The sequence below is a fragment of the Mesoplodon mirus genome, assembly GCF_964341445.2.
Source record: "Mesoplodon mirus genome assembly, chromosome: 19".
NCBI classification, from domain to species: Eukaryota; Metazoa; Chordata; class Mammalia; order Artiodactyla; family Ziphiidae; genus Mesoplodon; species Mesoplodon mirus.
The window spans coordinates 49,852,910-49,877,983 of NC_138995.1; the positions used below are offsets into that span (position 1 = coordinate 49,852,910).

General features: G+C 55.8%; 2 protein-coding genes across 4 annotated transcripts; both read left to right on the forward strand.

The window, feature by feature from the left end:
- Positions 1–2,720: 2,720 nt before the first annotated feature.
- KIRREL2 (kirre like nephrin family adhesion molecule 2) lies at positions 2,721–10,370 on the forward strand (the record flags this gene model as incomplete). The annotated part of the gene is made up of 15 exons (XM_082606725.1): positions 2,721–2,772; positions 3,006–3,155; positions 3,767–3,916; positions 4,077–4,237; positions 4,615–4,765; positions 5,038–5,143; positions 5,260–5,408; positions 5,733–5,860; positions 5,952–6,084; positions 6,390–6,490; positions 6,653–6,872; positions 7,336–7,440; positions 7,757–7,857; positions 8,207–8,272; positions 9,796–10,370. 15 exons carry the CDS (start codon positions 2,721–2,723, stop codon positions 10,129–10,131), a joined length of 2,109 nt encoding a protein of 702 aa, XP_082462851.1. The 3' UTR covers positions 10,132–10,370.
- A 1,402-nt stretch (positions 10,371–11,772) lies between these two features.
- On the forward strand, positions 11,773–21,115 carry APLP1 (amyloid beta precursor like protein 1). 3 transcript variants are annotated; one of them, XM_082607755.1, is made up of 17 exons: positions 11,773–12,006; positions 12,911–13,054; positions 13,879–14,011; positions 14,222–14,334; positions 14,565–14,698; positions 14,809–14,993; positions 15,454–15,584; positions 15,960–16,034; positions 16,919–17,077; positions 17,156–17,284; positions 18,215–18,314; positions 19,344–19,451; positions 19,712–19,738; positions 19,900–19,970; positions 20,212–20,274; positions 20,407–20,550; positions 20,667–21,115. In XM_082607755.1, the coding sequence occupies exons 1-17, from the start codon at positions 11,878–11,880 to the stop codon at positions 20,763–20,765; spliced, it is 1,944 nt and encodes a 647-aa protein (XP_082463881.1). In that variant the 5' UTR covers positions 11,773–11,877; the 3' UTR covers positions 20,766–21,115. The 3 variants fall into 3 exon arrangements, with proteins under 3 accessions (XP_082463881.1, XP_082463882.1, XP_082463883.1); XM_082607756.1 differs by having other exon boundaries at positions 19,715–19,738; XM_082607757.1 differs by lacking the exon at positions 19,712–19,738.
- The last annotated feature ends 3,959 nt before the right edge of the window (positions 21,116–25,074 follow it).

Sequence of the window (25,074 nt, forward strand, 5' to 3'; positions counted from 1 at the left end):
AAGTGAGAGTGAGCTGTGATCTGTGGAAGTTTGTGCAGTGTGTGTGTGTAAATGTCTAAGGTGTTAAGTGTGCCTGGCAATCTGAGTGGGTAGGAGTGACAGGTAGGGTCCGAGGCCACAAGCACTGAGCCCAGTGTGGGAACACTTTGGCAAGGGCCTTGTGAGTTCTAGTTCACGTAGCTTCCCTCTAGCTCTTTCTGTCTCTTCTTGCCTTCTGGGTGTGTCTGTCTCTCTCCCTCCCTCAATCCATCTCGATTTATTTTCCTATCTTTCTCCATCGCTTTGAGACTCTCCCTCTCTGACTCAGTGTCTTTCTCCCCCTCTCTCTCTCCATTAGGTGGTTACATGTCAGCCAGCCTTTAACTCTGTCACTGTCTGTGCCTGTATGTTTCTCTGTTTTTCACTTTCTGTCTCTGTTCTCATCTCTATCTCTCCCCCACCCCATACTCTGTCTCTCTCACACACCAGGAGCTCAATAAATATTTGTTCTCAGTAAGCCTTTGACTGTGTGTCTTTCTTTCATTTGTTTCTTCATCTCTGAGTCCTCCTGATTGTCACATCTTTGGATTTTATAACCATATGCTGGTTGGCCTGCCCTCCCCACTCCAGTGTGCGCATACACACCCACATGGGATAAGCTTCTTCTGCCCGCTTATCTCCTGCGGGAATTGGAACTGCTCGTTTTCTCTCTCTCTCCCCAGTATGACCCCCATCTGGTCCTCATCCAGAAACAAGATGAGGCATCTGGCCTGAGTCCCCACACCTCCATCCTTGATGCTCCCTCTAATCTTTCTTCTTCCCTCCCATTCCTGACTCCTTGCCCTCCTCCCACATTCCCTCTCCCAATGCCCCCATGCCTCCTGGGGAATGGGCTGGATGCAGAGCTGGAGGTTCTCTCACAGCGCCGTGACCCGATGGTGTCCCTCGGGGCCAGGGCATAGAGCTGTCCATTGCTGGGACCTTTAATTAGCACAAACCTTCCACCCTCCACCTTGGATGTTTTCCTTCTCTGGATGCTCCTGGGACCTCAGGCTCTCCATCTTTCCATGCCTGTGGCCCCAGAGAGCCAGGAAGGGGAAGCGATGTCAGGTGTCTGGAAAAACAGCCTTACTACCTGACTTCCACCCCAAGACTCAGGAGTCCTGGACCCAAGCTCATCCTGTTTCAAAATCCAGGGGCTGGATCCCCAAAACAAAAGCCAAGAGTTCTAGAAGTCTGGGCCCCCAGGATCTACCCTCTCAGACTCAGGAGTCCAGGCCTCTTCTTCCCAAGGACCTGGGAGTTCAGGCCTCCAATCCTCCCCCCGACCCCGACCATGCACACACAGGACTTAGGGCAGATGTTCACTGTCTGCTGATTTTCAAATCCTCCTGGGCCTGAGTGGGGGTGGGAGAGAGATTGTTGGTTAAATCCACTGACTCTAAGATTTAAGGCCATATTTTCTGACCCAAGGTCATCCTTTCCCAACTGCACTCTGCTGCAGGCAGGGGACCTAGGTGAGTCCCCAACTCCTCAGAAACTTGGAGTTCAGGCCAGTAGCTTCTCAGTCCTCAGAGGTCTGAACCCCTAGTCATAGAATCCTGGGGATTCATGCCCCTGCTATTTAGGGACACAAGAATCTGAGCTCAGGAACAACGGAGTGTGGAGCCCCAGTCCCTACAGGCTCGAGAATGTCAGACCCAGGGTCCCAGGCCCCCAGTCCCCGCTCTGTCGGCTCCGGGTCCCTCCCACCTGCCCGGCCAGCTGCGCAGCGCACCGCGGGCCGGCAGCGTGGGAACGCCCCAGCTGGGCGGCATGTAGCCGTCAGGACAAGCTGCGTGGTTCCCAGACTCCCCGCCTGACTCAGCCCAGACTCCGCCGCCTCCCAGCCGTCGCCCGGCAACCACGGCGGAGTGGGGCGAGGGGGTGGTCCCGGACCGCAGGGTCCTGGGAAAGGAGGGGCTGGGGGCCTGGATTTCTGGATCTTAGGACGTGCTATGGTTTGCAGCGGTAGCAAATCAGGCAGAGGGATATTTTGAGAAGGGGTTTTGAGGTGGGGAGAGCTGAACCCCCCCTTCTCGGGGGTTCCCAGCTGCCCCCCAGGCAAACACGGCGCCCTCTTCCTGACCCACCAGGCCCAGAGGAGCCCCGGGCCCCGCTTCTCCGGGGCGCGGAAACCAGCGAGTCCCCAGGGGTTCCCATTTATAGCTCCGTTTCCACTCAGTGCGGTCCCTCCAGGACCCAGGCTGAGCAAGTTTCTTCCACTCCCTCCCCTCCCTCCTCCTCACCCCCAGCCATCCCCCAACCCCGGCAGGGTGCAGGTGTCCAACCCAGCCGGTACCCCCTCCTTCAACCCAGGTGTTCCAGCTCCCAGACTGAAAGGGAGCTGGGGTGTCCTCCCGCTGGGGGGACCCGGCCCTGCGTGCCCCCATTCATCCGCGTCTGGGCAGCGGGAGTTTCTCAGCGGGAAGAGGGCGGGTCTCCCAGAAGGCGGGCCGGGGCGGGGCGAGGGGGATCAGGCCCTCCAGGGTCTCTCCGAGACCGAGCGCGCGGAACTGGCCTGCGTTTCAGAGTCGCGGAGCCTGCGGCGGAGACAGGGGGTGCTTCTAGCCTGGAGCGAAGAGTTGGAAGCGAAGGGGACTCCAGGCTAAAGCGGTGGGAGGTGTGCTGCCGAGGAAGGAGCTGGCAGGGAAGCCAGTGCACCAGCAAGTCTGCTGGATCTTGGGGGACACACACTCAGGATGCTGGTCCCCGCACTCCTTGTCCTCTTCTTCTGCCTCAGAGGGCGTGCAGGTACCGCGAGGGGCAGGGGCAGTTAAATACAAGAGAGGGTTGTTTGCCAGTTGTCGCTTTACTGTGGTAAGTGCAGCTGAGGGTTCAGACTCGTAGATCTGAGGGAGGAGTACTCTGGGACCCTGGGCTTCTGGATCTGAGGGCAGAGGGGACTGGGGACTGAACTCCCTCCTGAGTGAGGGAACTCTTGAATGTGCTAAGCTCTGCTCTGGTCCTCCGCCCCATTCTCCTAGGCCTGTCACCCCACTTCCTGCAACAGCCAGAAGACCTGGTAGTACTGCTCGGGGACGAGGCCCGTCTGCCGTGTGCCCTGGGCGCATACTGGGGGCTGGTTCAGTGGACTAAGGATGGGCTGGCTCTAGGGGGCGAAAGAGACCTGCCAGGTAAGGCTGTTCTATCTATTCAGGGAGGGGCTGACTCCAGGGTGAGGGTGTTGGGCTTGGGCTATAACTGAAGTTTCTATTTTGACGTTTTCAAGTCTGGAAAATGAATGAGCTCAAGGAAACATTTGGGAGTTCAGAATTTTCAGCTTCTTCTTCGGAGGTGACCCATAGGGTTTGGGAGTTTTAATTTTTATTGTAAAATATTGCATAAGTGCAGAAAGGCTCATAAAGCATAAATGGAAGATTTGCCAATAATTCTAAAATAGACAGCCATGTAACGACTACCCAGGTACATTGCCAGCTCCCCAGAAGCCCTCCTTATTCCCTTCCCCTGTCATAGCCCACTCCCTCCTCACCCAGGAGGTAGTATCTAATCTGACTTTTATGGCAATTGTTTTCTTGCTTTTTTTTTTTCCCCTGAATTTGTCACACACACACACACACCCCACCGCACTGCAAGTTTGCAGCGACTCTGGATTGGGAGAGGATTAATGTCTCTCTGGCCCAGCACCCACTTTTGGTAGTGTCTTTCTGGTGTGGGATGTCTGGGGATGGAGGCCTGGGGCCAAGAACTCAGAACCATGGTGTGACTGCCTTTTCCCTGACTCCAGGGTGGTCCCGGTACTGGATATCAGGGAATGCAGCCAGCGGCCAGCACGACCTCCACATTAGGCCCGTAGAGCTAGAGGATCAAGCATCCTACGAATGTCAAGCTACACAAGCAGGCCTCCGCTCTCGACGAGCCCAACTGCATGTGCTGGGTGAGGACCCAGCCCACTTGTCCCTGGGGAGCCCTGGGGACCGCCAGTGCTAGCTGGGAATATGAGAGTCTGGGGAGAATGGAGGAGTGGTCGGTCAGAGCTGGGAAGATCAGGGTCTCTGGGCCCAGGATCCAGCTCTGACCCCAGATCCACCCTACAGTCCCTCCAGAACCCCCCCAGGTGCTGGGTGGCCCCTCTGTGTCTCTGGTTGCTGGGGTTCCTGCGAATGTGACCTGTCGGAGCCGTGGGGATGCCCGCCCCGCCCCTGAGCTGCTGTGGTTCCGAGATGGGGTCCGGATAGATGGGGCCACCTTCCGCCAGGTCAGGTCCATGTCTCTGTGCCAGCCCTTGCTCATTCAGGGAAATTTGGGGGTCCACTCAGACCACAGGCTCATCCAGAGGAGGCATGGGAGGGCAGGGATTCAAGACTTGGGATCCTTGGTACATACTTAAGTATAAGGGCTCTAGGGCTAGACTACCTAGGTTCAAATCCTGGCTCAGCCACTCATTAGTTGATCTTAACCTCTCCGTCCCTCAGTTTACTTATCTGTACAATGGAGTTAATAGTAGTATGCACCTCTAGGATAGTTGTGAGGATTAAATAAAGTAATATTTATAAATGCCTAGAAGAGCGCCTGACATAAAGTAAGTACTACCTAAGGGTAGATGAAATCATCATTATTATTCATAACCTACAGACCCTGTTGAAGGAAGGAACCACTGGGTCAGTGGAGAGCATCTTATCTCTGACCCCTTCCAGCCACGATGATGGAGCCATCTTGGTTTGCCGGGCTTGGAGCCAGGCCCTGCCTGCGGGGAAGGACACAGCTATCACACTGAGCCTGCAGTGTGAGTGCAGTTGAACACTGGGCCTTGAGCCTAAGGTCCTTGGGGAAAGAGGGAGCTGGGGCCTGGACTTCAGGGTATGAGAAAGGAGAGGGCTGTGGACCTCAGGTCCCTGGGGGAATTGGGTACTGGAAGCCTAGACTCCTAGCTGAAAGGGAAGAGGGGACTGGGGACTCAGACTCCTGGGGTGGAGGACCTGAGAATTGGACTACTAGGTCATCAACGGAGGTGTTGCGTGTCCTTGCCCACCGCTGACCACTGACTCACCTCTACAGACCCCCCAGTGGTGACTCTGTCTGCAGAACCACAGACAGTGAAGGAGGGAGAGAAGGTCACTTTCCTATGCCAGGCCACAGCCCAACCTCCTGTCACTGGCTATAGGTGAGGACACAGATCATTTCTCCCCAGCCGGGAGAACAGGCTTGGGGAGGGCTGGGGCTAGGACGTGAGTAGGTGTGCTTCGGGAGCAAGGACAACACAGCCCACCACCTTTGCAGGTGGGCAAAGGGGGGCTTCCCTGTGCTTGGGGCCCGCGGGCCAATGTTGGAGGTAGTGGCAGACGCTTCCTTCCTGACTGCGCCGGTGTCCTGCGAGGTCAGCAACGCAGTGGGTAGCGCCAACAGCAGCACAGCGCTGGACGTGCGGTGTGAGCAGGGGCGGGGCCGTGGGTGTGGCCAAAGTGGGGCGAGAGAAAGGGGACTGGGGCTTCGGTGAGGCGCGGCTCCGACTGCGGGAGGTGGTGGGGCCGAAGTAGGATTTAGGCGGGATTTGGCTGTGCTGGATCAGTACCAAAGTGGAGTAGGGGCGGGGCGAGAGCGGGGCCGGGGCTTGTGAGCCGGACGTACGAGCTGAGTTGTGAACTGGGGGCTTAAACCCAATGGCCCTTGGGAGTGTCGTTTCTGAGTGGCTGATCCCAAGTCAAAAGTTGCATCCCTCCCTGGTCATGTGACCCCTCCTCTGTCTCCTCCAGTTGGGCCGATTCTGCAGGCAAAGCCGAAACCCTTATCCGTGGACGTAGGGGAAGACGCCTCCTTCAGCTGTGTCTGGCGCGGGAATCCGCTTCCACGGGTAACCTGGACCCGCCGCGGGGACGCGCAGGTGAGGCCAGACCTGGGGCTTGTAGCCATGGCTGGCAGTAGATGGGGCTTTCTCCCATGGTCGTGTCCCTGACGCCCCTTCCCTATCCCAGGTGCTGGCCTCCGGGCCCACGCTACGTCTTCTCGCGGTGGGGCTGGAGGATGCAGGCGACTACGTTTGCAGAGCTGGGCCGGGGCTCTCGGGCCTGCGGGGAGGCGCTGCGGAAGCTAGGTTGACTGTGAACGGTGAGAAAGCGGTGCTTCCTAGTGGACCTGGCATGTCCTGGGATAAGAAGTGGGCAGAGGGGGCGAGGGCTAATGGGAGTGGGCGTGGCCTTGAGAAGGGGAGCTTAACTGACGGCTGGGGCCCTTGGATTGAAGCGGGACCTAGGGAAGGCAAGCCTCAGAGGGGTTCGAAGTTTGTTGAGAGGCATGGCCTAGTTGGTTGGGGTTAGTTGGGAGTGCCCAGGCCTGGCCTTGCCTGCTTGAGAACAGGCCGGGGAAGGGGGGGCGAGACCTCTCCTCTGATTGGTCTACAATCTCCAAACCAGCTCCCCCAGTGGTGACCGCCCTGCACTCTGCGCCCGCCTTCCTGAGGGGCCCCGCCCGCCTCCAGTGTCTAGTCTTCGCCTCCCCCGCCCCAGAAGCTGTGGTAAGGAAAGTCCCCACTCTCATGACCCTTCCAGCGGTGATCCCAGACCGCCTAGCCGGACTCCCAAAACTGCTGTGATTATCTGTGACTTTCCCGACCCCTTGACCTCCTCTTCCCGCCCTCCTTCGTCGCCTCAGTGACCTTCCTCTTTTGTGCCCCCAGGTCTGGTCTTGGGATGAGGGCTTCCTGACGGCGGGGTCGAGGGGTCGGTTCCTGGTGGAGACATTCCCAGCCCCAGAGGGCCGCGGGGGACAGGGTCCAGGCCTGATCTCTGTGCTGCACATTTCGGGGACCCAGGAGTCCGACTTTAGCCGGGGCTTCAACTGCACTGCCCGGAACCGGTTGGGCGAAGGAGGCACCCAGGTCAGCCTGGGACGTAGAGGTGAGACCCTGGGCCCGAAGACCCCAAATCTGAATATTTCAAGCCCCCAAAATGCCACAACCCCCAAACAGAGGACCCTCAAGTGCAGAGATCCCCAAACCTTGGGAGCCTCAAAACTATGAGTCTGTTGAATCCTGAGATCCCCAAACAATAATTTCCCTCAAATACGGAATCCTAAACTGAGAGACCCCTCACACTTAGGGGCTCCAAAGAAGGCAACCTCCAAATACAGGCAAAGTAAAAATACCCTCAAAGTCTAAGACTCCCTGAAGCCAGGGAGTTTAAACTTGTGAAACCTCAAGTTTATGAGTCCTTAAACCCAGGGACCCCAAGCTAGGGGACTGCAAAACTTGGAATCCCCAAACTTGGTGACCTTTGAACCCAGAGATTCCCTACAAAAGCCCCAAGCCCTGTTCCCCAGTTCCTGCTCAGCATCCTCAGGAACCCCCTCTTCTTCCCACAGACTTGCTGCCCGCTGTGCGGATTGTGGCTGGAGTGGCCGCTGTGGCCATGACTCTCCTTATGGTCATCACTGGGGTTGCCCTCTGCTGCTGGCGCCACGGCAAGGGTCAGTACCTGAGCCCCACCGCAGGCCCATACACAGGCCCTGCCCACTGACTGGCCTGGCCTTGGGACCTGGTCCCAGTCTCGCCTCTCTAAACCCTCACTGGCCTTGGCTTACATTCAGGACCTGATTCCCTGCTCAAGCTCTAACTCCATCTCCTCAGGGTCACACACCCCTTACTCTCCTAGGCCAGGGTTCTCTCCCAGTCTCCCGACCTGATTTGCCCCAGTCCTCTCTCTTCCTGCTCGCTGGTCTCCACAGACCGTGACCCAGCCCCATCATTTACCTCTGCCCCCACCCCCAATGTCCCTGGCCTCAGCCTCTTTCTCCAAGCATAAGAATCTGGTGCAAATCCCAGGGAGCAGCAACGGCTCCAGTTCGAGGGGTCCCGAGGAGGAGACAGGCAGCAGCAAGGACCAGGTAGGACGCCAGGGTCCCCAGACCTGATGGTACCTCAAGACCCAAATAGTAACCCAGTCCCAGTTGTGATCCCAGTCGCAACTGGGCACCCCAAATTCAAAAAGAGCCATAGTCCCAACAGTGATCCCCAGATCCAAATATCCCCCAAATCCAAATACACCCCTGACCCAATTATTCCCTAGACCCAATATGTCCCTAAGGCTCCTTGTTGTCCTGAGTCCAGACCCCAGTTCTCAGGTGTCCTTGGTCCCTCCTGCCTGGCCTCAGATGTTCAACTGAGGGTCTCTGGGGTCTGGCACTGGGGCCAGAGGCTCCTCTACACTCCTTTTCACTAAGCACCCTACCCCAGGGCCCCATCATGCACACAGACCACAGTGACCTGGCTCTGGATGAGGAGGGAGCTCTGGAGACCAAGGTGAGTGTTGGGAAAAGAGGGGCTCCCTTCACTGTATCTCCAACTCTCTCTCCACTTCTTTCTATTTTTTATTTTTTTATTTTTGGTTGTGTTGGGTCTTCGTTGTTGTGCGCGGGCTTCCTCTAGTTGTGGCGAGTAGGGGCTACTCTTCCTCGCGGTGTGTGGGCTTCTCATTGCAGTGACTTCTCTTGCTGCAGAGCATGGCCTCTAGGTGTGCTGGCTTCAGTAGTTGTGGCATGCGGGCTCAGTAGTTGTGGCTCTAGAGCACAGGCTCAGTAGTTGTGGCACATGGGCTTAGTTGCTCCGTGGTATGTGGGATCTTCCCAGACCAGGGCTCGAACCCGTGTCCGCTGCATTGGCAGGTGGATTCTTAACCACTGTGCCACCAAAGAAGTCCCTCTCTCCACTTCTGTTCCCTCCTTTTTCATTCTGTTGCCCCCAGAGATGCACCTAACCCCCTCCACCCACTTCTTGCTGCCTCCTGGGCTGTCTCACCCACCTCCAGTCTCAGTTTGTTTACCTGCTGACTATGCCCACATATCTGCCCCAGCCTTGGCCTCCATCTTGAGCCCCAGATCAAGGTTCAGTCTGCTTGTGCTTTCCCCATCACAGTCATGTTTCAGGCCTCCTAGATGCCTCTCCCTGGTTGCTTCACCCAGGCCCCTTCTACCTACCAGGTTCCACACTGGCCTCACATTTCCCCAAACTTGTACATCCTTTAGGGTCCCATCTCTTTTAGGCCCCACTGACCCCAGTCCCCAATCCAGAGCCTTTCTCTCTCTTCTCTGTACCTACCACATGCTATTCTCTTGGCCCTAAACACTCCTACCTTTCTTCACATACCTACCTAATTCTCTCCATCATCCCTCTGGTCTCAACTCAAACATTTCTGGTTCCAGAAAGCTAATGCTTCCCTCCTCGTAGCCCTGATCCTTCTGTCTGTGTTTCACCTGTCATAGCCATGACCACTGTGAGCTAGGCTTCCCCATCACAGTCTGAAGATTCCCCCATCGCTGTCCCAGTCACTCCCTGAACTTCCTCCATCACAACCCTGACCTTCCTGGCTCTATCTAGTGATTCATCATTTCTCCTTTGGCCTGGATCTCCATGAGGACAGGGCTAGGTCTATCCTAGTGAGAGATGTCTAGGCATGCAGCGCAGGGCACGACTCAGAATCAAAACCTCAGGGCTGTTGAGCAAATGAATGAATGAATGTCTTGATCGCCATTTCTCTCTCTTGTTCCCTCTGCGTCTCCTTCTTCACCGCCACCCCTCAGCAGGCCTATATCCTTCCGTCTCTGTCTTTCTCTGCCCATCTCCTGTCCCTTCATCTCTTGTCACTGTGTTTTTCTGTGTCACTTTGTTCTTCTACCAGTCTATATGTCTCTGGGTCTCTGACTGCTCCTGTTTCTATCTTCTCGTCTCCCCCTAGGTCTGGCTCTATCTCAGTGTGTCTCTCCATCAGTGACCTTCACCCCGCTGTACCCTTACATACCTTACCAAGTCCCATTTTGTCCCCTCAGGACCCAACCAATGGTTACTACAAGGTCCGAGGAGTCAGTGTGAGCCTGAGCCTTGGAGAAGCCCCTGGAGGAGGTCTCTTCCTACCACCCTCCTCCCCTCTTGGACCTCCAGGGACCCCTACTTTCTATGATTTCAAAACACATCTGGGCATTGTTCCCCCCTGCAGATTATATAGAGCCCAGGCAGGTTATCTCACCACACCCCATCCTCGAGCTTTTACCAGCTACATCAAACCTACATCCTTTGGACCCCCAGATCTGGCCCCCAGCACTCCCCCCTTCCCATATGCTGCCTTCCCCACACCCAGCCACCCACGTCTCCAGACTCATGTGTGACATCTCTCCAACCGAAGAGTCCTGGGATCTTCAACTTGCCATAATGGATTGTCTTGATTTCTGAGGAACCAGAACAAGTCGGCGACCTTACTCTTCCAAAATTGAACATTGAGGGGAGGGAAAGATCGTTACAGTTGTCTGGGTCATTGATATACAGTCAGCTCAGCCAAAGGGGATGCCCCAAGTGGGAGCAAGAAGGCCACTGCGCCTAGCTCTTCCCCTGTGTAAAAGAGATTCAAGATGGCACATGGACCCTTTGCAGAGGGATGGGGGGACAGGGGGTGATGGGAGTTAGGGGCAGAGAAGGAAGTTGTTTCCAAACACTGAAGGAAGATATTTCAAGATGACCACCTGCATTGAGAAGAAAGGCAACATAAGGCAGATTAAGATGGAGGACCTGTCCTGGCTCTCCCCAAGGGGCACTTTGCTTCGCCCATGGAATTGCAGCCAAAATGGCCATTCACTTCCTGGGAATCCAAGATGGTCACTATCTTGATTTTTTCTACCTTCCTTAAAGGCCCTGGAAGAACTGGACCCAAGGAGTAAGGATAGGGTGAGAGCTGTTGTGGGGTTGGGGGGGTGAGGGGGTGGTGTTGGAATCTGAGAATGAGAATATTTATGTTTAATAAAAAAAGTTGTGAAGTGAATGTCTTAGAGATTCTCCTGGCATTATCACTGTCTATCAAAGAAGGGGTCCATCAAAGCTGCCCCAAGGCCCTTCTTACCCTAGACTATGAAGTGGCTGTAGAAAAAACTGTGAGCCACCCCCCAGCCCTTTGCTACCCACTGAGCACTCTAGGCTCTTTTAAGATACATCTACACACACATACATGCACAGGTGCACACACATGACAGGACTGCCCCAGTCAGCTTGGGGAAGACAATTCTACAGTGCATTTTGAGGAGACAAAGAAGTGAGCCCCGAAGGGCAGGGGGCGAAAGAGAGGCTAGGGGTGGGAAAATAGAAATGCCCTGATCCTTATAGCAAGGATGGGGGTCAACTCTTATCTTGAGGTGCTGGCTACCTGACTCAGCTCATCCTTAAAGAAAGGGTCTGGGGACTTTGGTTCGTGAATCCTTGATCTAGGAGTTAAAGGTCTAGATGACTGGGGTTCCTGGGAAGCAGAGCAGAAGGCCTGGACTCGTGGGTCTTGGGGAGAAAGGGCTGAGGGCTTGGTCTCTCGTCTTGAGAGAGAAGGTACCTGGGACCCAGACTCCTGGATCTGAGGGGGAAGGGGACTGGGTCTCAAGTGCTATGTTCTTGATTGGGGAAACTTTGGAGGCCTGTATAATGGGACCTCAAGAGAGGATTTGGGGGTAGGGTCCGCTCTCCAATGCTTGCATCCCTAGAGGAGAAGGGAGGTGATTTGTGACTATCTGGATCCGAGGGAGGGGAACACTGGTGGTGAGAGTCTTGAGGGAGAACCCAAAATCCACAATCAGGAAGCCCGTGACCCAGACGCCTGGCTAGGCCCGTGCATGGGATGGGACGCCTAGAATCTCAAGGCGGCGGGGGCCTGGCGCAGGCTCCCAACCGGGTTTCCAAGCTTCTCCACAGTGCGCAGAGCTATTGTCCTGGCCAGGAAGGCGGGGCCAGCGCGGGGCGGGGCTGGCGGCGCCGGCGCAGCCCGGGGGCGGCGGGAGGAGGAGGCGGCGGCGGCCGTGGCGCTGGGAGCTCCTGTCACCGCTGGGGCCGGGCCGGGCCGGGCGGAAGTGCTGGGGACGTGAGGGCGCGAGGGCCGGGACATGGGACCCGCCATCCCCGCCGCTCGCGGTCTGGGCCCGCTGCCGCTGTTGCTGCCACTATTGCTGCTGCTTCTGCGCGCGCAGCTCGCCGTCGGGAGCCTGGCCGGTGGGAGTCCCAGCGCTGCCGAGGTGAGGCCCGGCCGGGTCCAAGGGGTGGGGGAAGGGGCGGGACCGGGCCTCTGGACCCCGATGCGGACAGGTCCAGAGCAGAAAGCGCAGTCTTTCCAGCTAGGTGGCGGGGCCCCCCGGCGCCGCTAACTGCACTAGGCATTCAGAAAACCGTTAAGTCCAGGCCCCATCTCCTTCATCATCGTCGTCCCAGTCCCCTCCAGCCCCCAGCGTAGGAACTGGCTTTTCCAGAGCCCCTGGTCCCAGAAGTCCAGCCCCCTCAGACCCTCTCGACCTAGGTGACTCAGCCCCAGACCCCTCCCACCTGAACAGGACCCACCAGGCAGCAAGGCACCTACAGCCAAGAATCTGGGCCCCCTGCATCCTCTGGACCCATATGAGGCCTCCCGCAAAGCTCCTAGGACCCAGAAGTCTAGGCCGCCAGCCACCGCCCCCCAACCCAGGATGTAGCTCTCCATCCCTCAAGGACTTGGTGTCCAGGCCTGCAGGGCCCTGAAGCCAGGCCTTGTGGTCTTTGCACCCGAGAATTTGAGCATGAGCTAGGGATGGAGGGAGGAGGGGCCAGAACGCCTGGGTTCTGACCTCCTCCCCCGCCATTCACGTTTAACCCTTTCAGCTCTAGTGCGGCTGAGCTGGGGTGAGGGAGGAGCCTGTCTCCGCGGCAACAAGGCCGCGAGAATCCCGGGGGACCCGGGTCGCCATAGCAACGGCAGAGCTGGGGCGCCCCCGCCCTGTGGGAGCTGTTTCCCGGGGAACCAAACCTCTATGGAGGCGGTGCGCGGTGCTTGGTGGAGGGGGCTGGTGCTGGGGGTGTGAATATATGGGTCCTAGGGAGCAAAGGACCAGGGGACTCACATGCCCGCGTCCCCCGTGCCCTCGCTGACCCCTCCGTCCCCACCCCCAGGCCCCAGGGTCTGCTCAGGTGGCTGGACTATGCGGGCGCCCAACCCTTCACCGGGACCTGCGTACCGGCCGCTGGGAACCAGACCCACAGCTCTCACGACGCTGTCTCCGGGACCCGCAACGCGTGCTGGAGTACTGCAGACAGGTAGGCGGGACCTACTGGGAGGGGCGTGGCCAGCAAGAAAGGGGATCCAACTTGGGGCCGGGTCGCGCGTGAGAAGCTAGTCGTGCAAAGGCAAGGTCCAGGGAGATGAGGGATCCAAGAAGGCATGGGAAACTAGGGGACGTGGCCACCAAAGAGGCGAAGTTAGGACAGGACCTGTTTCTGAGAAACTAGGTCAAGAAAGGGGAAGAACCGTGCAAAGACGGCCCGCTGAGGAAAGTGTCCAATGAAGAGACGGAGTTTAGCAATAATGTGGGGGACTCCTTAAAGAGCAGGTGTAGGTGGGCGTGACCAAAGGAGACGCGGGGCTAAGACAAAAAGACCTTTGGACCGGCGTGACTGGGAACGGGGTGGAACCCAATGGGAGAGTGGAAAGCTAGGAGGCGTGGCTATGAAAGCAGGTCTAACACAAAGAGAAGGGATACTTACTGAGAGGCCAGAGAGAGAGCCGAGGCTTAACGAAGGGAGGAATCTATGGGGAGATAAACCTGATAGGGGGAAGGGGCCGAGGCGACTACAAGAGAGGTGGGCTTAGAGGGATTGAGTTTTTGGGCAATGGAGGGACCTTCGTAAAGAAACTGGACAGGCAAAGGGGCGGAGCCTAAGGATGGCGTGGCTTAAGGGAGAGGTACTAGGGGGCGTGGCCAACGGGCTTGAGGAGCTTAGATATCTAAGACCTGTTCTACAGAGAAGCAGGGCCTAGGGAGGAGAGGTCCTTATGAATACTAGAGACTTGAAAAGGGACACGGCCAGTGCAGAAGCGCAGGCGGGGCCGTGGGTTGATCACCCCCACCCGGTGCCCCCAGATGTACCCGGAGCTGCAGATTGTACGTGTGGAACAGGCGACACAGGCCATCCCCATGGAGCAATGGTGCGGGGATGCCCGAGGTGGCCGCTGTGCCCACCCCCACCACCAGGTTGTGCCTTTCCGCTGCCTGGGTGAGTCACAGGCTGGGGGAGGGGAACGGAAGGAGGTGGGCGTCTCCGAGGGGTGAGATTCTGGCCCTGGTTTCAGGCTCACATTAGGGAGATGGATGCCTGGGTCCAGAGTGGGACCGAAAAGCCTATGAGGATAAGAGATCTGGATTCTGAGGAAGGTAGGGCTAGTGGCTGTGGCAGTGTCTCACATCGATGACCCCCATTTGCCAGAGGGTGAATTTGTGAGCGAGGCCCTGCTGGTGCCTGAAGGCTGCCGGTTCCTGCACCAGGAGCGCATGGACCAGTGCGAGAGTTCAACCCGGAGGCGTCAGGAGGCACAGGAGGTCAGGACCCAGCCCAATCGTCCTCACCCCCCCAGAACCCAGGGATCCGGTCCTCTAACACCCTCCTCCTCCAGAACCCAAGAGTCTGGGCCTCAGCCCTCTCTTCCCAATGGGACAGAACCAGGAATCCAGGCTCCCAGCCCCATCAGCCCCCAAGACCCAGGCATCCGGGCTCCCCCCTACCTTCTGTTACCCCACAGTCCTGGCATCTGGGCCCACTCTTCCCGCAGGCCTGCAGCTCCCAGGGCCTCATCCTGCATGGCTCGGGCATGCTTTTGCCCTGTGGCGCGGATCGGTTCCGAGGTGTGGAGTATGTGTGCTGCCCCCCTCCAGTGACCCCCAACCCGTCTGGGACAGCAGTTGGGTGAGTGGGAGGGAAGCCTCCATGCCCAACCCAAGGCTCCTGAGGCAGGAGATGGAAGCCTGGGGGCCTGGGCCCAGGTTCTCATTGCCTGGGGTCTTCCGCTCCCTCAGTGATCCTTCCACTCGGTCGTGGCCTCCCGGGGGCAGAGTTGAGGGGGGTGAGGATGAGGAAGAGGAGGAATCCTTCCTACAGCCAGTAGACGATTACTTTGTGGAGCCCCCACGGGCTGAGGAGGAAGAAGAGGAGGAAAGAGCCCCACCCTCAAGCTCCCATCCCCCTGCAGGGGTCAGCAAAGGTGAGGCGGGCTCTGAACCCCCAGTCCCCTCCACCCTGGGGGGAGGATGATTTAGGGAGCCTTGGTATAGGGGCCTCTTTGGGAGGGACCTGTGGGGGAGAAGCCCTGTTGGGGGAAATGGGAGGGATGGGAATGGCTTTGAATAAAGTAGAGGTGGAAGGGGCAGCCTGTGAGGAATGCAAAAGGGGAGGGTGGTTTGGGGGTACCCGGAAGTGGAGGAGTCATTTGGTAGGTCTGAAGGATTACTGGGGGGAAAGCTTGGAGGATAGTGTAATGGATTCCTAAGCTTTACAGGAACAGACCCAGTTCAGAACCACATTTCACATGATGCCAGGCAGCAGCTATGGCTGAAGTGCACACATGAGGGTCTCCAGCGCGCTCTAGGAAATGCAGTTCTCTGGGAAGGGAAGGAGACCTGGAGCTGGGCTTCTGGCTGACTCCCTGGTTCCTGGCCTTGCAGTGACTCCCACCCCGAGGCCCACGGATGGTGTGGACGTGTACTTTGGCATGCCTGGAGAAATCAGCGAGCATGAGGGGTTCCTGCGGGCCAAGATGGATCTGGAGGAGCGCAGGATGCGTCAGATTAATGAGGTGATGGTGCTGGGGGCCTCAGGACCCCCCATAACACAGAGCTCCCTAAATATCAGGAAATTCCTCAGGGACACATTGAGACTACCTCTAAAGAGTCCCCAAGTCCCCATTAAGCCCCAGTCCTCAACACCACCCCTAAGATGACCAGGGATCTCTGACCCACCTAGAATCCCACTGAGATGCCACCAGATTCTATGGAAACTCTGATGCATGGTACTCTTCCACTTTAAATTCCTTCTGAATCCTCTCTCTTGGGAATCCAAGAGGCAGGGGGACTTAAGGGATCTGGAGACTCTGAAGAAGGATGGGGACAAGGGAGATTCAGTGGGTAGAGCAGGGTGGATTCTAGGATCCTGAAGCTCCCCTTGTCCCCAGGTGATGCGTGAATGGGCCATGGCGGACAACCAGTCCAAGAACCTACCTAAGGCCGACAGACAGGCCCTGAATGAGGTAGGACAACCTCCAGGGTGTCCTACTCAGGCCTGTCCACTACCTGGGGCACACTGGGTCTCAGCCTGGCTAAGGCTTTGTCTGGCCTCATCCAGTTTCACCCCTTCCTACTTGCATGGGCCTCTCCAGGCCCCACCCTTACCCTCGGCTCAGCCCCTCTTGGCCTACATCCAACCTGACTTTGCTTCCCTCCTCTTCCCACTGGCCATGTTTTGCCCTGTCTTAACTTGATCCTAGCCTCTGAGGGCTGGCTCTGGAGGCCTCTCCCAAGCTGGGCCCCTGCAGACACAGCCCGGTCCTTCTCAGCCTCTCTTTGATGCTCGGCCCTGCTCCCTGACTCTGATCCTGCCCCTGTAATCTCCCTTTTACTCGGTCCCTCCTCAGTAGTCCCGGCCTCATGACTCTCTGACCCACCTCTCTCAGCCTCACCTTAGTACAGCCCTACCCTGTGTAGACCCCACTCGCCTGAGCCCTATTACTTGACTCTTGCTCCTACCCAGCTCAGTCTTATTTAGTTACAGCCTGTCTCCAGCGGGTCCTGCCCAGGCCTGAGCCCTACCTTTCCTACAATACTTGGCTCCTTTCATCTCAACACAGGCCAGCTCTGTTCCTAGACTGTTCCTGCCCATGTAGTGAACACCTTCAGCGGGGCTCCCAGCAGGCCTAGCCCTGCCCCCACTCTACCTGGCCCTGCAGCCCCAGCTCCACCAGTCAGTCTCCTGTCACCTAGTCCCACCCCAGGTTGACTCTGCCCAGGCCTGGATCCACTGCACGCCTCCCTCTCCCCCGCCACTTGACCCTATAGCCCTACCTTTCCAGACTGCCTTTGACCCGGGTTTCACCCCACTACGCCTCTCCTGGCCCTGTGCCCACCCCCTCGCCAGCACTTCCAGTCCATTCTGCAGACCCTGGAGGAGCAGGTGTCTGGTGAGCGACAGCGCCTGGTGGAGACCCATGCCACCCGAGTCACTGCCCTTATCAACGACCAGCGCCGGGCTGCCTTGGAAGGTTTCCTGGCGGCACTGCAGGGGGATCCGCCTCAGGTGCGGGAGCCGTGGGGGCAGAGGGCAGGGGGTGGAAAGGGCTGGGGCAGGCCTGGGCAGCCTTCATCGCTTCCACAGCCAGAGCGCGTCCTGCTGGCCCTGCGGCGCTACCTGCGAGCAGAGCGGAAGGAACAGAGACACACGCTGAGGCACTACCAGCACGTGGCCGCCGTGGACCCCGAGAAGGCCCAGCAGACGCGCCTCCAGGTGCTCAGGTTCTTCCAGCTCCCAAATTCTCAGCTAGCCCTCAGCCCCCGGCCTCTTGGACCCCATCCCCCAAACTCTTCTCTTGCCCCTCATACCCTCTTTCCATCCCTTGGACCTCCTTCCTATCCCTGGAACCTCCCCCTTCTGTGCTTGGGACCCATTCCAGTCCCTCAGATCCTCACTTCCTGACCCTGGAATGCTGCCTCCCCGACCCCTGTGCCTTTGACCCCTTTCTTGAATTCCCACTCTCTGTCCCTTGACCCCACTTCTTGTCCCTTGGATTCTTACTTCCTTTCCTAGAATCCCCCTCCTGTGCCTTGAACCCTGTTCCTGTCCCTCAACTCTCCTTTTTTCCCTAACCCCACTTGTTCTCCCTGGCACCCTTGCTCTGTGCCCTCAGATCCTAATTCCTGTTTCTTGGATGTCCTCTTCCTGTCCAAGAATACTCCATTCTATGCTCTTGAACTCCAAGTCTTGCCCTTGAACCACATCATTTCTATATGACCCTCCAATTCTACTTCCTTCTTCAGAACCTCCTCAAGCCTCACTTCCTATTCCTCAGACCCTGCTCTCTGCCCCTCCTACCCACTTACCATCTTCTATACCATATTCCTTGCGCCCTATACTTACCTTGTCTCCTGTGCCCCACCTTTCCTAGCAACTACTCCTTTTCCTTCTTCCTTACTTTCTTTCCCAAGACTCTCACAGCCTGTCTTCTGTACATCTTTTCCTTCTTCATTGTATTCCACTTCTCCTTCTCCAATTTCCTTCCTCCCATGGCCAAGTTCCTGGCCCTTGTACCCTACTTCCTGTCCATTGTATGTGCTAATTTTGCTTGGAACCTCTTGACCTTCCTCCTTCACCCTGCCTCCGTTTCCCCATCTCTAGCCTGCACTGCTCAGTTCATCCCTCATACTCACTCCCCCACAGGTGCAGACTCACCTTCAAGTAATCGAGGAAAGGATGAATCAGAGCCTGGGGCTGCTTGACCAGAACCCCCGCCTGGCTCAGGAGCTGTGGCCCCAGATCCGTGAGTGCCCAATCCTGACCCCCAGCCTTTGACTTCCCTGCCATTTCAGCTATCTATTCCTGTGTAACAAACTCCAAAACTTAGTAGCTTAAATCAACCACTTTCTTTTCTTTTCTTTCTTTCTTTCTTTCTTTTTTTTGAGTTTGGGAAACCAAGGTTTATTCCAGTCTTTCTTTAAAAATGGTCCACAGTCCTTCAAGGACCTTCATTAGCATCACTTGAAAAGTTTGTTAAAAATGCAAGTTTAGGGACCTCACTCCACACCTGTTGAATCAGAATCTTCTGAGACATGGATGGAAAATTTGCATTTAACAACTTCTTTGAGTAATTCAAATGCACACTGAGGATAGGAAATCTTCATCTTCTGGTCATAGGACAGCATGTACCCGGTATTATAGCTGTATTAAATCAACCATTTTCATTGCTCATGATTCTGCCGTCTGCTCTGGGTTCTGCTGGGTGCTTCTTCTGCCGGTCTTGTCAGTAGTCCAGCGTGTCACTACATTTGGCTAGCAGGTCAGCTAAGGGCTGGGACTCTGGCACAAATGAGCCAATCTCCCTCTCTGTGTAGGCTCAGGGCCTCTCTTCTCCATGGAGCCCCTCCATGTGGTCTCTCCAACAGGGGAGCTGGACATGGTGGTTCAGGCTCCCCATACTGTGCACGTGGAAACTGCCAGGTCTTCTTAAGACTTGGGCCCACCTTCTATTGGTTAAAGCAAGTCACAAACCCAGTCCAGATTCAAGCTGCAGGGCCTTCACAAGAGCATGAATACCAGAAAGTGTAACCCCCAGATCTACTGTGACTTCCTCCTGGATGTCCCATGCCAAACCCTAATTCTCCTGCTCTTTAAGGAGGCTGTTCTCTTGAACTTCAACCTCCATCCTCCAACACTCAGCTCCACTTCCCCAGGTCACACGTATGGCCCCCCCACCGATCACTCTATTGTTAGGGTGCCATGCATTCACCCATTTTTGTTTTGTGGATCCCTATGCTCACAACATCACCACCTTTCTGCATGTTCCCCTCAGAGGAGCTTCTCCACTCTGAACACCTGGGCCCCAGTGAACTGGAAGCCCCTGCCCCGGGGGGCAGCAATGAGGACAAGGGTGGGCTGCAGCCCCTGGATTCCAAGGATGGTGAGTTAACCCAAATATACATAATCCCAGACTTTGGGGTACAGGTCCCCAACCTCAGTTCTAATCCCCTAAAGTCTGGGGGTGTCTTAGCCACCACAGTGAGTGGAAGAGGGTGGGAAGGAATGTCTGAGGTTGTAGAGGCCTCTGTAGGATCCTCGATCCTCCTTCCTCGGCCCCTGGGCGGGGGCTTCCCCGCACTATCTTTGGTGATGCTCTCTTCTCTTCACTGTTCCACCTGCCTTGCCTCCTCTGGCTGCCAGCAGACACCCCCATGGCCCTTCCAAAAGGTGAGTATCTCACAGAGTAGCCCCCAGCCACCAAATCCCTCTGAGTCCTTGAGCCCAGAAAGGCCTCCTGGGATGGTGTCTGGTGCCCCTTCTGACCCCCTCTTCAGGCGGGGGTAGCACCATTCTGGACTCGCAGGAATGAGATAGGATTTGGGGGGTAGGGTCCACAGAACAAGATGCTGCATCCTCTGGGAAAGAGAAGATGTCCCCCCTGGAGCAGTATGAACGAAAGGTAAGTTAGTCGGACCCGCGGGCACCGGAGGGAGGATGGGCCAGGGGTCCTGGACTCCTAGGTCTGAAGGAGGAGGGTGCTAGGGGTTTGGGTTCCTTGGCCTCAGAGGAAAGAAGGGACTGAGGACATGGACTTCAGGGTCCTAGGGAAGGAGAGGGCTGGGGGATGCCTTCTTGGGGCCCAAGGAAGGGGGAGGCAGGGGCCCAGACTTCTGGGTCCCTGACACCTCCTGCTCCCCCAGGTGAATGCGTCTGTTCCAAGGGGTTTTCCTTTCCACTCATCGGAGATTCAGAGAGATGAGCTGGTAAGAGGAGGAATATTCTGGGGACTTAGGGGAAGAGGTCAGAGGTCAGTGGGCTAGGCTGTGACTCCCAAAGCCACACAGGGCCCTGGTGAGCCTCCAAGATGACCCCGGCCCCATCGCCTCTCCCTGCAGGCACCAGCTGGAACAGGCATGTCCCGAGAGGCTGTGTCTGGTCTGCTGATCATGGGAGCAGGTGGCGGCTCCCTGGTCATCCTCTCCATGCTGCTGTTGCGCAGGAAGAAACCCTACGGGGCTATCAGCCATGGCGTGGTGGAGGTGAGAGGCAAAGAGACCTGGAACGGGGAGGACTTCCAGAGCCTGGGGGTAGAGGGGCTGTGAGGTCTGCGGTCAGGTCCCTGTGGCCCACTCCGCCTGCCCTGCCCCTATTGCAGGTGGACCCCATGCTGACCCTGGAGGAGCAGCAGCTGCGTGAACTGCAGCGTCACGGCTATGAGAACCCCACCTACCGCTTCCTGGAGGAACGACCCTGAACCAGCCCCCTTCACCCCTTTGGTTGAGCCCAGACCTTCCCTCTTCCTGGAGCCCCAGAACCCCAACTCCCAGCCTGGGGGAGGGGTCTTGAAAAAGTTCATTTCACACCCTTTGTGAGGGGGCTGGAAAGTCTTATTTCCCCTGTCCAATTCCAAATTTCATCCCTAAGAAATCCCCAGGTATTCCCAGCTGCCTCCCCGCTTGGGACCTCCTCACTTTAATTTATTTTGTACATTAATGTATTGTTCCTTAAGGTGACCACCAGTTGGTCCCACTGTCTGTTGTTCCCTGGAATTCACCCTCCCACGTGTCCCCCACTAATATCCCAATAAAGTCCTCTTCCCCACCAGGCCATCCTCTGTCTCTGTGGGGGAATCAGGGTATAATCAGCTCTGGACATTGGTGTGCAAGCCCGCCCAGACCTCCTTCACCTCTTTAAACTGTTGGAGAGATCTTTAAGTCTGGGCGGGGCCTTGGGAAGGGGCGGGGTCCAGAGATCTAGGCTAGGCTCCCACCCAGGAGCTTTCCGTAGTACTGACTGGGCAGCCAATTCTAAGCCTGTATCAGCTGGGTTCCAGGGTGGACTCCAAGGAGGCTGGGCTCCAGCAAGTTTCCCCTGCCTCCCACTCACCCTCGTACACAATCGCATACAACATCCACCCCCCAACCTGTGAACTCGATCAGGGACAGGGAATCTTGAACTGCTCTTGTCATCCTTGAGTCTTAAGCCCTTCTGGGGGAGGTGATTAGAATCCCCTTGGAGTGTGGAAATCCAACCATGTGTCCCAGAGAGGGTTATGTGATGTCTGCAAGTGCATCGCATTTTGTGACATGTCAGAGTTTTCTCTCTACATATACTGTTACCTGTCTCAAGAGGGTTGTTAGGAGGATTAAAAGGAGTAATATTTGTTGGGGCTTCCTTGGTGGCACAGTGGTTGAGAGACCGCCTGCCGATGCAGGGGACACGGGTTCGTGCCCCGGTCCGGGAGGATCCCGTGTGCCGCCGAGCGGCTGGGCCCGTGAGCCATGGCCGCTGAGCCTGTGTGTCCGGAGCCTGTGCTGCACGGCGGGAGAGGCCACAACAGTGAGAGGCCCGCGTACCACAAAAAAAAATAGTAATACTTGTTGGGACATTAGAATTGTGCCTGGCACTTCGCAAGTACTTGTTGAATAAATTCTAAAATGACATGGCAGCAAACATTCATATGGCACCCTGTGCCAGGCACTGCTCCAAGGGCTTTCATGCACTGGCACACTTAATCATTATTTCTACCCCATGAAGTAGGTACTATGACTATCCTCATTTATAGGTTAGGAAATGGAGGCAAAGAGAAGTTATATCACATTCCCAAGGTCACCATCTAGGAAGGGATGAAGCTAGGAATTCAACCCAGGAAACCTGGCTCCAGTGCCCATACTCTAGGCCATTTTGCTAACCTCCTGCCTAATAATTCATGGCTGTCCCATATGGTGTTTGGGTTGCTCACTGCAAAATTTCAAGTGATACCATTCATCTCCTAGACATTGTAGATTTGCATTTTTACCACAACTTCCCAGCAGATAGCAGTAGTGTGCCATGTTCTAATATCAGGATAGCACAATTTTCTGACAGATGGCTAAGGGAGGGAGCATGTATTTTTAATTCTTCCAACAGACCGATGAGCTCACAGTGATGAGCTCTACATAAGATATACATGAATTATAGGTCATGTATATTAAATATAGACATGGTAGGTATTGGGAGGAAGATGCCTACATGATGCAAGTTGGATACAATGCCACAGCTTTATTAAGAACCCAGTTTGCAACATCCTTCTGATACGGGCTTTACCATCAGGTGTACTCAGAGCATTCTAGTAGAAATCTATAAGTAGCACCACAAGCAGGGAAAAGCTGCCTTTGTGTTTTCACGGCCAAGGGTGATTAACAGGCTAACAGTAGGTAAGGAGCTCCAAGCAGGTGGGATAGGAAATGAAAGGCCATTGTGCTCAATACACTCAGTGCATGATTCCCTAATAATATTTGCATTTTAATGGCAATACTTAGAGTAATTAGTTTTAAAACACTGTTTTTATTGAAATTCCAGCAGGAAAAATAGCTTTACTATTGCTCATTTGATGCTCTTGTGCCCCTAAACCACTCTTCGTTTCCCATTAAATACAAGTTAATTCTTCTTTTAGTAAAGCAAAGTTTCCTAGAGACGTGTTATCACGTTAGTGGTGTGTGTGTGTGTGTGCGCTGATACATGTCGGGAAACACATCTTATATGTCAACAGAATCTGAGATGCCATCAAAAATAAGAAATATCAGGCTTCCCTGGTGGCGCAGTGGTTGAGGGTCCGCCTGCCGATGCAGGGGACACGGGTTCGTGCCCCGGTCTGGGAAGATCCCACGTGCCACGGAGCGGCTGGGCCTGTGAGCCATGGCCACTGAGCCTGCGCGTCCGGAGCCTGTGCTCCGCAACGGGAGAGGCCACAACAGTGAGAGGCCCGCGTACCGCAAATAAATAAATAAATAAATAAATAAATAAGAAATACCATGATTTTATGTACCACAAAGGAAAAATGCGCAGACATTAAACTATGCCATATAATTGTAAGATGAATTCCAATTAAGTTCTTCCTGGAATTAATGAAATACAACATACTATTATGAATTTTTCACGGGTCAGCTGCCACTACGTGAGTACACACAGAAGAGCACAGTCGTGCTGGTCCAAGGCAGCTGATGTGGGAGACTTGTGCTGGCACCACCAATAACTCCACCTCCCAATATTCTTGTTCTAGTGCAGTACCTTCCTACCCACTGATTCTGGGCTTGGCCACATGACTGACTTTGACCAATGGCGTATCAGCAGGCATGATGCAAGCAGGGGCTTTTTCTCTTGGAATACTCCCTCTTGGAGCTACTGCGTGAGGAGATCCTCCTACCCTCCTGGAGGGACCACAGGGGGAGGGAGGCTCGGCTCACTCTCAGAAGTTCCAGCCATCTCAGCTAAGCTATCAGACACGCGAGTGCTATTGTCCAGGCCAATCGGGCCTCCAGCTGACTGCAGCCACGTGTGTGACCAAAGCAAGATAGCAGAACTGCCCAGCTCAGCCCAGCCCAGATCGCAGAATCATGAACGAAATAAGTGGTGTTGGACTTCCCTGGTGGTGCAGTGGTTAAGAATCCACCTGCCAATGCAGGGGACACAGGTTCGAGCCCTGGTCCAGGAAGATCCCACAGGCCGCGGAGCAACTAAGCCCGTGTGCCACAACTACTGAGCCTGTGCTCTAGAGCCACAACTACTGAGCGTGCGCTCTAGAGCCCACGAGCCACAACTACTGAAGCCCGTGTGCCAAACTACGAAAGCTTCCATGCCTAGAGTCCGTGCTCCACAACAAAGAGAAGCCACTGCAAAGAAGCCTGCGCACCACAACGAAGAGTAGCCCCCACTCGCCACAACTAGAGAAGGACTGCACTCAGCAACGAAGACCCTATGCAGCCAAAAATAAATAAATAAATTTATCAAAAAACAAAAGAAGTGGTGGTTGTTTTAAGCCTTAAGTTTTGGGGTACAGACACTGGCATATGCCCTGAAGTGTGCTTGGTTTGTTGTCCGTGAGAGGCTCCAAGCAGTGGGGGCTACCGTGCGTCAGAGGGCTTTCTGGAGCAACAAGACTGGGACGCAGGACAGAACAGAGGCTGTGGGGCAGAGGTACAGGGGGGCATTGTGGAGGTCTTCTGTCTTTAGTTTGGGTTTCTCCGGAAGCAGAGGCTGAGGCAAGGACTTGAGGACAAGATTACCTGCAAGGAGTGGAGAACGTTGATAGGGGAGGCAGGAAGGGACCCAGAAAAGGGAAAGCTGACAAGAAAGGGTACGTTAGCAAGCCAGAACCATGGTGGACAACTGGAGCTTTGTTCCACTGGGGAGCTTTGAGAGCCCGTGTAGAACACACACTTCCCAGTTATCCCCACGGAGGCAGGGGACCTGGAGTATTTACATACCGTCTCCCTTCAGTCAGTCACTGGTTGAGAGCGGTTGGAGTGGGAAGAGGCATGATCCTCCTGGCATGGAAGTCTTGCCACACTCATACCCAGGGCAAAGCGGGCACCAGTGGTCTGAGAATGCCCACAGGCAGAGTCACGTGCTGGCCCTGGCAGTTAGACCACCAGGTGTTGACAGGGTGAGGGGGACAGGATATGGACTTGGCACCCGCTGTGTCTGCTACAACCCCCCACCCAGACACATTCACCCAAACACGGCTCCTCAGCCGCTTCCCTGCACCAATGATTAGAGATTAGACAGTAACGGTTTTAGTCCAA

Excerpts from the sequence above, each read along its gene's own strand:
- APLP1 (XM_082607755.1), top strand. The coding sequence starts at position 11,878 with ATGGGACCCGCCATCCCCGCCGCTCGCGGTCTGGGCCCGCTGCCGCTG. Across the intron at positions 17,078-17,155 it reads TGCAGGGGGATCCGCCTCAG|CCAGAGCGCGTCCTGCTGGC; the intron begins GTGCGGGAGCCG and ends TCGCTTCCACAG. Across the intron at positions 18,315-19,343 it reads GGAGCTGTGGCCCCAGATCC|AGGAGCTTCTCCACTCTGAA; the intron begins GTGAGTGCCCAA and ends TGTTCCCCTCAG.